The 12,592-nt window shown below is 34.0% G+C and overlaps 1 protein-coding gene across 4 annotated transcripts in view; it reads right to left on the bottom strand.

Moving 5' to 3' along the window:
• The window catches only part of RNF13 (ring finger protein 13), a 224,435-nt gene that overhangs the window by 60,042 nt on the left and 151,801 nt on the right, over window positions 1–12,592 (bottom strand). For all 4 annotated transcript variants that reach the window (XM_036896400.2, XM_036896402.2, XM_036896403.2 and 1 more), the window contains 2 exons: window positions 7,771–7,861; window positions 4,081–4,186 (listed from right to left, as the gene is read on the bottom strand). In XM_036896400.2, coding sequence (XP_036752295.1) covers window positions 4,081–4,186; window positions 7,771–7,861 — 197 coding nt within the window. The remainder of the gene's footprint in view (window positions 1–4,080; window positions 4,187–7,770; window positions 7,862–12,592) is intronic.

Genomic DNA, 12,592 nt, shown 5'->3' with positions numbered 1-12,592 from the left:
CTGGATGCCTTTTATTTATTTGTGTTGTCTGATTGTCGTGGTGAGGACCTCCAGAACTATGTTAAATAAAAGTGGGGAGAGAAGGCATCCTTGTCTTGTTCCCAATCTTAGGGGGTGGGTTAGTTTTATCTTCTTTGATTATTTTCATGTTAAATTATGGTAAAATACAAATAAAATTTACTACCCTTACCATTTTTAATTGTACAGTGCTGTCACATTATGCATATTCACATTGTTATGCTACCATCACCATCCATCCATAAAACTTTTCATTGTGCAAAACTGAAACTCTGTACCCATTAAATAGTTATTCCCATTATCTACTCCCTACAGCCCCTAGCATTATCATTCTACTTTCTGTCTCTGAGTACTCTAGTTATCACATATAATTAGAATCATAGTTTTACTTTTGTGATTGGCTTAATTCACTTAGCATATCTTCAGTGTTCTTGCATATTGTAGCATGTGTCAGTTTCCTTCCTTTTAAAGGCTGAATAATATTCCATTGAATGTATGTATGTGTGTGTGCGTGTATGAACACAGATGCACAAACAGGAGTTGGACAGCCAACTCCCTGCTTTTAATTCTTTCGGGTATATACCAAGAAGTGGAATTGCCAGATCATACAATAATTTGTTTAATTTTTTCAGAAATTGCAGTATTGTTTTGTGTAGTGGCTGCTTCACTTAACATTCCTACCAACCATGCTCAAGGGGATTGTCTAGTTTTGATGTTAAGATTATTCTAGCCCTATAAATCTAAAATATTCCCTTACCTAGACATGCAGTATGTTATAATTTTATTTAGGTATTTGCATCTACATCCAAGTATAAAACTGACTGACCCATATTAGAAACCTAAATAATCCAAAATACAAAGAAAAATTTGTATGTCATAATCAAATGGCTTATCCCCAAAATACAAGATTTTTTTTTAATTCACAAAACAATGTAATCCAACATAAGGACAGAGTAAAAATTTTTTAAATGATCATTACAACAGACACATAATTCAGCACCCATTTATTATTAAAAAAGAAAAAAGCAAATTAAAGTTCGGTTTATGTATTTATAATCCTTATCCTGCCTTTTTCTTCTTGTTTTACCAGAAAAAAATAGAATGTTAAACAGGAGGCACAAACAGTAGGCATTCTGTTTTTTTATTCCTACCTTTCAAGGGAAGGTTTCTAAAAATACACCATTTAACAATATTCACTTTAAATTTTTAATCAATAATCTTTATTAGCTTATGGGTATTTACATCTACTCCTACTTGGCAAGGGTATTTTTTGTCTTTTGTAGTTCTAACTTTTGTCAACCTTAAATACAATTGCCAGTTATTTTATCAGAAAAACAGATTTATTTAGGAATAGCAGAGGAATTGCAATTTGGGACAATCAAACTATGGAAAACCACAGGCAAGTCCAAAGAGACAAAAGGAAGGTAGGCTTTTATAGACTTTAGGAGCAAACTAAGCTGATTTGAACAGAAGTTCATTAGAGAAGAACAAGAGTTTGAGGTCGTGGCAGTTTCTCATTGGCTGCAAGTGGTGATCAGTTCTTTGTTGTGGAAGAAGGGGAGATCCTCCTTCTTCCTGCTGGTTATGAAGGCTGCAAGGAGTGGTACATGAGAGCGAGCACCCCATCAGGGCTTCCTGACTCCATTTTAAATGAAGTTTCCTTGACTCGTTTTCACACTTTCTATACTTCCTTGCTTTTACACTGGAAACCCAAGAATTAACAAATCGAAATTATAAGAATAGGAGAATTTAGCAAGTTTGCAGATACAAGATCAATATATAAAAACCAATAGTGTCCAAATCCTGGTTTCTAAATACAACTATTCAGTAACAGAAACCAGAGCTCCTTGTAGAACTGTCTAATTCTAGGGGTGGGGCAAGGAAAACATAAGATAAGCCTGGAGCTTCTTATAATACCAGATATTAAAGAAGTACTTAAAAAAGAAATGAGTCAAATCAGAGGAACACAGAACCAACCTGACAGAGCTCCCAATGGCCAAAGCTCAATTAATTTAAACAAAAAAAAATGTAATTAAAAAAGAACCCAATGTAATTGGATTATCACCAAAAGTATAATATATATATATATATATATATATATATATATATATATGAGCACATACTAATATAAAAATTATTTAATAAATACCAAAAACAGATATATATTCCTTATAAAAGAATTCCGAATTATTTATGTATTCTCCAACCCTCCAGGAAGTAGAGCTCAATTCCTGCCCCTCCCCAACTATAGGATGGGCTATACTTAGTGCCTCACCTTTAAAAACAGAAAAGAGAAAGAGAAAAATATTAATAACTTTATAGCAGAGAAACCTGGCAAACATTACCTTAACCAAAGGATTATGGTTAACATCATCAGTGATGCTATGCAGATATCATGGTATGATAGATCATGTGGTATGATGGTGTTATGGGAAGAGTACTTTACCTCTGTGATATCTTTTAAAAATCTATAACCCAGTATAATCAAAAGAAAAACATCAGATTGAGGGACATTCTACAGGATACCTGGCCAGGACTCCTCATGTCAAGGTCATGAAAAACAAGGAGAGACTGAGAAACTGTCATAGATCAGAGGAGACTGGAAAGACATGATAGCTAAATACAACGTGGTACCCTGGAACAGAAAGAGGGCATTAATGGAAAAACTGGTGAAATCCATGCAAACTTTGAATTTGGTTACTCATACCAATGTCAGTTTCTCAGTTTTGACAAATGCACCATGGTAATGTAAAATGTTAACAATAGAAGAAACTCTATGAGGAACTTGGAAGAAATCTCTACAATTTTTCTGTTAAATCTTACCATTATTTCAAAATTAGGTCTATTTTAAAAAATCAATAATGTTCTTATTTTCTAGTAATAACCAACTGAAAAATGCAATTTCAAAATTGTCTAACAAAAGACATGCAAAACTTTCATAGAAAAAAATTATTAAACTCATGGATATGAAAAATCTAAAGAAATACCACTGTATCACAGGAAGACAGCACATTTCAAAGATAGCATTTAATCTTTAAATTAATGTATATGCTCAATACAATATTTTGTATGTTAATATAAATTCACTGAATTTTAATATAAATATTTTATATGAAAAATAAAAAGTTTGTGAGAATCATGGGATTGTTTTATATCTTTACAAATCTCTTTTAATATCTATCTTAATAGAATACAGAGGGAATCTCCTATTTGCTTCTGCCTTTAATTTGCTTTGATATCAGAAAACCATGTAACCTCCACAAACCTCCTCTAAACCCTAAGAGAATGAGACCAAAAAGGCAAATACCCTAGTATTACTATAAAAACAATTTTGACCTTGCAGACCCACGAAGAGTCCTGGGACCATACTTTGGTAACCAGTATTTTGCAGGAACAATGTGTCATCCCCCTTAACCTCAAGCCCTCATTTTTTTCTTATTTACATTTTAATATGAAAATTTTCAAACCCAAAAAGTTAAAAGAATTTTATAATAAATACCTATATATCCACTACCTAAATTCTACAATTAACATTTTACTATACTTTTGTCACACATCTAGCCATCCCTCTATCCATTAATATATCCTTCTTCCTCTTAATTTTTTAAAACTCATTTTAGAGTAAGTTGCAGATACCAGTATACTTCCCCTCAAATGCTTTAGCATGTATACCATTACTTGGAGTTTAGTATATTTTTCAGTTCTTTTAATAAAAATTTATATAAAACTTGTATACAATGAAATGCACACCATTTCAGTACATAATTTGGTGATTCCGACATCTGTGCAACCGAAACCTCTCTCAAGGTACAGAACATGACTCACCTCTAGAAAGTTCCCTCATACCCTTCTCCATAAATCCCTCACCTCTCCATAGCCCACAAGAAGCAATAACTGTTCTGATCTTTTCCTACCTATATTATCTTTGCCTTTTCCAGAACCAGTCATATAAATGGACTCATACAATATGTACTCTTTTATGTAAGGCTTCTCTCACTCAATATGTTTTTTAGAGCCACTCATACTATTTTTTTAAAAAGGATTTAAAATTAATTTACTTACCATGAAAATGACTATCAAGATGAGACAGATGCCCACTATGATAAGGAAAGGAATTAGGTAGTATTCCAGAGGAAGACTAAATTCTGGAACTAAAATAATGTGGCCCCTGGAAGAAAAAAATATTAAAAATTGAGAAATATTAAGCATTACCAAATTATGATGTTAACTAAAACAAAGAGAAAATATTTTTTAAACAGGCATTTAGACATTACAATTCAATCTACTAGACATACCTCATTTTCTAATATATGCCTGCCAATAATTCAAGGACTGCTTTTTCCTCTTCAAGTCTGTTTAACATATTTGTCAAAATACCTTGCCTACATGTATAACTGAAAGATGTTTTACACTGGGTAGAGCAAATCAGCCAATCAATACTTACTATGTCCATCCTGGAAAGGTCTTATTTACTGAATTTAATAACCTGGGTAAAAGTCTGCATATTTTACATATAAAATTAGCATTTAAAAAAAATTCAGTATCTTGGGTAATATGTCAACAAGAACTCCCACCCCAACCAAATTACTGTTCATCAGTTCCTCTTATGGAAAAATCCAAGCCACTGATGAAAATATACTCCCTCCACCCTATATGCTTTACAGGAACTTTTTGTTCCAGGTACAATTGACAAGCCCCTGTACTCTACATTCATCTGTGAGACAGGAATAGAAAACTGATAAAGGGATTTACAAGAGTTGTAGCTTCCTCTTTGTCTCCACTGTCTCCTTTGCTTGACTGAAAAAAGCTACAAAAATGTTGTATGTTATGGGGGCAGGGGTGGAGAATGTATACATCATATTCCCTTTAACCATGTTTTTAGTTACAGTGATATTACTATTACAAAAATCAAAAGGGACTCATGAATGAAACTGTGATCAAAATTAGCACACTATTTGCATTGTGTGAGCAAATTTTTGATGGCAGAAAAATCTCGCATTAAAAAATATCCTCAGTCTAGGAAAAAGGTCTACATAATGATGAATAATATGACTGATTTCTCCATTGCACTCCTGTGCTACTCAGTTAGTATGGTGCCAGTAACATGACTTCGTTATCCACACTGGGTGATTTTTAGGTAGTGAAACCAGGTACCTCATTACACAGGGTTAAATGTAACAGGGAGTTCTTTTTATAAATTCTCAATATAAAAAGAAATAAAAATAGATGACTCCTTCCCTCATATAGAGATGCTTTAGGACATATAGTACTTAAGAAAAATAACATGAAAGCAAATTATCTTTAGTTCAAAGTTATTTTTAATAATCTTCAATGTTATTAATTATACTCACATCTAAGGAGCTCTGTCAAGCTTCACACGAAACAAAAACAAAACAAAAATACTAGGAATTTTCCAATAATTTATTTTCCCAAAACTGCTAAGATTGATAGAATAAAAGGAAGCTTTTTACTTCAATCAATTTCCAGCAGAATAGGGGATGACAAAGATTTACATGCATTTTTGTAGCTTCACAAAAAATACTGAAGTGAGTGATACATGATCAGTGTAAAGGAGAAAAGCAACAGGCCTGGGCTGCTCTATTTGATACTATCTCTTCCAGCATGAAGCCAGCGCTGTAAAGAATGTCCCTGTTCTTGGCACAAGCCCTCTGAAACTGCCCTGAGCCAGAACTGAGATACAGTAGCAGAGGTACCACTTTTAAGCAGAAGAGCCTTTCCACATGACGCTGATTCTCTGCATCCTCCCTACCCAAATCCCACCTATAAACTAACACTGCTACGGTTTAGAAGCCACATGACTGCATATCCTAAATTCAATCCTTTTTAGTATCTAAACATCTCAGCAACCGCAAAGCTTCCATCTCTCTTTTTAGGATGAGATAAATAAATACTGTCCTATGAGACAAACTCCAGGTTATTACTCAGAAATTAACAGAACTGTCAGGTGAGAAGAAGTCAACTAAAAGAGCAAAGCAGGAGGACCTGGTGAACTAGAAATTGAGAGACTTTCTGAAAACATCCTATGTGTTTGTAATCACAGAAATGGAATTAATTCCAGAATTTTCTAGTAAGCACTGTGTTAGGATTCATAGTCCTAATTCTGAATCTAATGTTCTGTATGTCCTATTACTGCTTGCCTGCTATACTTCAACCCATTTTAGTTTGCTATCAAGTACAATAAAACACTCATGCACTCACTGCAGATATATGTAATTTGTTTCATTAGAATGCTGCCTCAAATCTTTTTTGGAATGTTACCTAACTTTCAAAAATCTGAAAAATTTTCAATTCCACAATATTTCTGTCCTCAAGAGTTGGAATAAGGGATTTTGTGGACTTGTATTAACATGGAAGGGTTCTAAATATTAAGTAAATAAAGCATGTTATAAAGTACTATATAGTGTATAGCTCTATTTTATGAGCACATTATCACCATCATTGTGAGTACTTACATATGGGGAAAATATTGAAAGCTATTTCTAAAATAGTAGCTGCTGTTAGAGAATAACATCATAAGGACTGTCACTTAAATGATTTGTATTTTTGAATTTTTCCATATTTTACCAGCATGTATGTTTTATTTTTAATTTAAAAGGTATCACTTTATAATTAAAAACAAAAATTTATCTTTAAAATACATATGAAAATATACACATTTTTGCTTAATGAGGAAACTATATCAAGGTGTAAGTATTAGTTCTCCCCCTCTATTAACTACATGAACATGGTTGACAAAATAGCATATTACATAACTATTTTTAATACAACATCCAAACTCCCTAGCTTAATAAAGATGTCTGAGCATTTAATATGTGAATAGTATTTTAAATATCAAAACCAAATTGGGAAAATGACAAAACAAAAAGAAAACTTTTCCATCCTGTTTTCATTCATTTTCAAACTCAAACATTCCTGGCTTTCAGCCCCCTAAATAATTAGAATTGGATTTCATTTTTCCAGTTTCCTCTTTTGGCAAATATAAATTATAAGAAATAAGAATAATAACTTTTGGAAGGTTGTTGTGAGAATTAAATGGATAACAAATGTAAAAGTCTTGCTTTCATGAGTGCCTGGCACTTGCTAAATACTTAATAAAAAATATTACTTCTATTATTAATAATGTTGTTACCGTTCTTCTTAGTAAAAGCCTGTTCCTGCCCACTATGTTTGGAGATGTGTTTCATGGAAGCAGTTGTGAAGTGTAACTGCAGTGTTTTATGAGCATATTATCTCATCTGTATTAGGTAAGACAGCTATGCCTTAAGTTAGTTTCAGTTTATAATTTACCTTGGTAATGAGGTTTGGAGAGAAATTCCATATACAAGTTTTTAATCCAAAATCAAACTTTTAAAATTTGAAAACAACCTTTTGTCTTTGTAAAGTTAGTCACTTAACACACTGTGTTTTGGATTCAGTCTTTATAATAAAATAACATTTCTTTTGAATAAAATACAAGTGTGTCACAATGAAAGTGTCATCATCAACATAAATCAGTTTTTAAATACCAATGGTTTGATTAAACTATAAAGTTTTGTTATCTTCCTAGCAACATGGATGCCTTAATCTCTATACACAGAGAAAAGAATATATGCAATACAGTAAGTCAAAGTCATAATTTAAGTTCAATAGATTTCATTCTAAAACATAACTCAGTTACATCTAATATTATGTAATTCTACCCTAATATAAAGAAGAGTTTTAAGCTGATTGTGTTTTATATTCATTACTTACCCTTTTTCATAGATGAATTCGTCTTTCAGGGAATTAGCTGATGATTCCCCAATAAAGACAGATGGAATGTCAATTTTCTTCAGCACATCAACTACATAAAACAATAACAAAATTATATTTAAAAGCCCATACTTAGTGTACAATCAACTTAACTTTCTTCATAATAGCAGCAAATGAAACTGGAAATAATTACAATCAATTCAAATTGTCTATTGGTTGACTTTCCTGACTACAGATTATACCATCATCAAAGTGGTTGAGAACCATTATTACATTTACAATAACAAAAGCTAATATTTTGCATATGTACATTACTGTACTACACAGTCCTATGAGATTAAGATATAATTATTTTTAATATTTCCGTTTGATTTATTTCTCTATAGCATTTTAACTAGCAGAAAAGGGAGAAGAGGAAAAAATTTTAAGTTTTATTTCACACATAACTTAAATCCTATATGAAAAACTGAAAAAGTTTTTTTTATATACCATTCCCAGAGTCGTATAAGCCAAAGAATGTAGGAAAAGACCACTTTACAACAGTCTGAAAAATGACAACATGCACCTATGGCATTCCAGAGTGAAGAGCTGACAGGAGTTGAGAAAGGGCATAGGCTAGGAAGGCTGGGGAAATTTCTACTTCCTCCTAAGCCTGGTATTCATGGTAAATAAAGCTTTGGGTTTTGATTGGTGTCTTAAGAAATTTGATTCTTACACCTTAACTACAAAACCAAAATCAAATGCCAACAAAAAAAAATTTGTAAAAATTACCCATTACTCAGGGAGATAAACAAAACAATAATACCTTTAATGTTATGATTAGAAAAAGCAGACTTATTTAGCTGTGAGTTAATTCCACAGATTAGACTTCAGAGAAAGGCCATTCTAGTTTTTTTGGTATATATATATGTATATATATATATATATTTTTTTTTTTTAGATAATTATTTTTTATTGAAGGGTAGATGACGCAAAGTATTACATTACATTAGTTTCAAGTGTACAACACAGTGATAAAACATTTATATACATAATTCTACGTTCCAGCTATCACCCTACCAAGCTGTTACAATATCTTGACTATATTCCTTATGCTATACATTACATCCCGGTTACTTATTTATTTTACCATTGGAAGTCTGTCCTTTTTTTTTTTTTTTCTTTTTTGTGAGGGCATCCCTCATATTTATTGATCAAATGGTTGTTAACGACAATAAAATTCTGTATAGGGGAGTCAATGCTCAATGCACAATCATTAATCCACCCCAAGCCTAATTTTCGTCAGTCTCCAATCTTCTGAGGCATAACAAACAAGTTCTTACATGGAGAACAAATTCTTACATAAAGAATAAGTTACATAGTGAACAGTACAAGGGCAGCCATCACAGAAACTTTCGGTTTTGCTCATGCATTATGAACTATAAACAGTCAGTTCAAATATGAATACTCATTTGGTTTTTAAGCTTCATTTATATGTGAATACCACATTTCTCTCTTTATTATTATTATTTTTAATAAAATGCTGAAGTGGTAGGTAGATACAAGATAAAGGTAGAAAACATAGTTTAGTGTTGTAAGAGAGCAAATGTAGATGATCAGGTGTGTGCCTGTAGACTATGTGTTAATCCAAGCTAGACCAGGGCAATAAAACATCCACGTATGCAGAAGATTTCTCTCAGAACAGGGGGGGTGAGGTTCTAAGCCTCACCTCTGTTGATCCCCAATTTCTCACCTGATGGCCCCCCTGCAACTGTGCCTATCTTAGGTTGTTCCTCCCTTGAGGAATCTTACCCGTCTCTGGCTAACCAGTCATCTTCCGGGGCCATACAGGGAAATGTAAAGTTGGTAAGTGAGAGAGAAGCCTTATTGTTTGAAATGGTTAGCTTTTTATTTCTTTGCATATTTATGCCCTGTAGCTTCTATGCCCAGCATTTGTCTTGAGGTATCTTTACCACTTGGAAGAATTATGATACTCGGTAAATTTGATATGAGGCACAAATTCTATTTAAGGGTTGTAATTAGGAAGGAAGAAGAAAAGCTATAGAAGTAGCAGGCAGAAGAAAACATGGGAAGATTGATTATTTCTTTGACATATCTTCTTGTAGAGTAACTTCAGCATGTATAGGTTTTAAGCTACTACTTAAATTGCACACACACATTAACAAAACAGGAGTATAGTTACATAACCAAAGCATATCTGTAATTACCAGCCATCTGCAGTGAAACCAAGAAAACCAGTTAGGCACCTTAGGCATTTGTGAAAACTTATCTATAATATGGTGGATATTGTCCAACTGAACTTGAACAGTCTGAGAGAAATCAGACAAATTAAAACAACCCATTCCTGGGGAATGATCACATCCCTTATGTTCTTTTAACAGTAAATAGTCTGTAGTTGTAAGATTTTGGAGCGCTACAATTTGAACTTCTCCTAATTCTTGGTTGAGTTCCAACAGTATAGATCCAGTCAAATTTGTTGTTTTACTGTATGCACAGGTCAGCTTAGATATCTCCTTCATTCCCATGGCAAGTCCAGGAGCTGGTGGGATGAGTGCATCTACAGCTGTAGCAGTGCGTGGATCTTTGTTGGGGTTTTTTGATGATCATCTTCTGGCATGAGTCTTCCAGAGAGTGCAGATGTTGGAAGTTCTCTTTCATATCGTATCTTAGTTCATTTTCGGGGTAGCCCAATTAGGCTTTGATCTTCTGTATAAACGCAAACAGACCCTTTGCCTACACTTTTATATGCCCTTTATACCCTTGTGTAGAACTCATTGGAGGTTACCACACAGGAACTGCCCTTTTTTTGTTTGTTTGTTTGTTTTGTTTTGTTTTGTTTTTGGTATCACTAATCTACACTTACATGACGAATATTATGTTTACTAGGCTCTCCCCTATACCAGGTCTCCCCTATAAACCCCTTTACAGTCACTGTCCATCAGCATAGCAAAATGTTGTAGAATCACTACTTGCCTTCTCTGTGTTGTACAGCCCTCCCTTTTCTCCTACCCCCCCATGCATGCTAATCTTAATACCCCTCTACTTCTCCCCCCCCTTATCCCTCCCTACCCAACCATCCTCCCCAGTCCCTTTCCCTTTGGTATCTGTTAGTCCATTCTTGAGTTCTGTGATTCTGGTGCTGTTTTGTTCCTTCAGTTTTTCCTTTGTTCTTATATTCCACAGATAAGTGAAATCATTTGGTATTTCTCTTTCTCCACTTGGCTTGTTTCACTGAGCATAATACCCTCCAGCTCCATCCATGTTGCTGCAAATGATTGGATTTGCCCTTTTCTTATGGCTGAGTAGTATTCCATTGTGTATATGTACCACCTCTTCTTTATCCATTCATCTATCGATGGACATTTAGGTTGCTTCCAATTCTTGGCTATTGTAAATAGTGCTGCGATAAACATAGGGGTGCACTGATCTTTCTCATACTTGATTGCTGCATTCTTAGGGTAAATTCCTAGGAGTGCAATTCCTGGGTCAAATGGTAAGTCTGTTTTGAGCATTTTGATGTACCTCCATACTGCTTTCCACAATGGTTGAACTAACTTACATTCCCACCAGCAGTGTAGGAGGGTTCCCCTTTCTCCACAGCCTCGCCAACATTTGTTGTTGTTTGTCTTTTGGACGGGTGATACCTCATTGTAGTTTTAATTTGCATTTCTCTGATAATTAGCGATGTGGAGCATCTTTTCATGTGTCTGTTGGCCACCTGTATTTCTTTTTTGGAGAACTGTCTGTTCAGTTCCTCTGCCCATTTTTTAATTGGGTTATTTGTTTTTTGTTTGTTGAGGTGTGTGAGCTCTTTATATATTTTGGACGTCAAGCCTTTATCGGATGTGTCATTTTCAAATATATTCTCCCATACTGTAGGGATCCTTTTTGTTCTATTGATGGTGTCTTTTGCTGTACAGAAGCTTTTCAGCTTAATATAGTCCCACTTACTCATTTTTGCTGTTGTTTTCCACTTACTCATTTTTGCTGTTGTTTTCCTAGCCCGGGGAGATATGTTCAAGAAGAGGTCACTCATGTTTATGTCTAAGAGGTTTTTGTCTATGTTTTCTTCCAAGAGTTTAATGGTTTCATGGCTTACATTCAGGTCTTTGATACATTTTGAGTTTACTTTTGTATATGGGGTTAGACAATGGTCCAGTTTCATTCTCCTACATGTAGCTGTCCAGTTTTGCCAACACCACCTGTTGAAGAGACTGTCATTTCGCCATTGTATGTCCATGGCTCCTTTATCAAATATTAATTGACCATATATGTCTGGGTTAATGTCTGGATTCTCTAGTCTGTTCCATTGGTCTGTGGCTCTGCCCTTGTGCCAGTACCAAATTGTCTTGATTACTATGGCTTTATAGTAGAGCTTGAAGTTGGGGAGTGAGATCCCCCCTACTTTATTCTTCTTTCTCAGGATTGCTTTGGCTATTTGGGGTCTTTGGTGTTTCCATATGAATTTTTGAATTATTTGTTCCAGTTCATTGAAGAATGTTGCTGGTAGTTTCATAGGGATTGCATCAAATCTGTATATTGCTTTGGGAAGGATGGCCATTTTGACGATATTAATTCTTCCTAGCCATGAGCATGGGATGAGTTTCCATCTGTTAGTGTCCCCTTTAATTTCTCTTAAGAGTGACTTGTAGTTTTCAGAGTATAAGTCTTTCACTTCTTTGGTTAGGTTTATTCCTAGGTATTTTATTTTTTTTGATGCAATTGTGAATGGAGTTGTTTTCCTGATTTCTCTTTCTGTTGGTTCATTGTTAGTATATAGGAAAGCCACAGATTTCTGTGTGTTGATTTTGTATCCTGCAAC

The sequence above is a fragment of the Manis pentadactyla genome, chromosome 1 (assembly GCF_030020395.1).
Source record: "Manis pentadactyla isolate mManPen7 chromosome 1, mManPen7.hap1, whole genome shotgun sequence".
Taxonomy (NCBI): domain Eukaryota; kingdom Metazoa; phylum Chordata; class Mammalia; order Pholidota; family Manidae; genus Manis; species Manis pentadactyla.
Note: the sequence above shows the minus strand (reverse complement) of the source record. Positions and strands in the feature narration are given on the sequence as shown.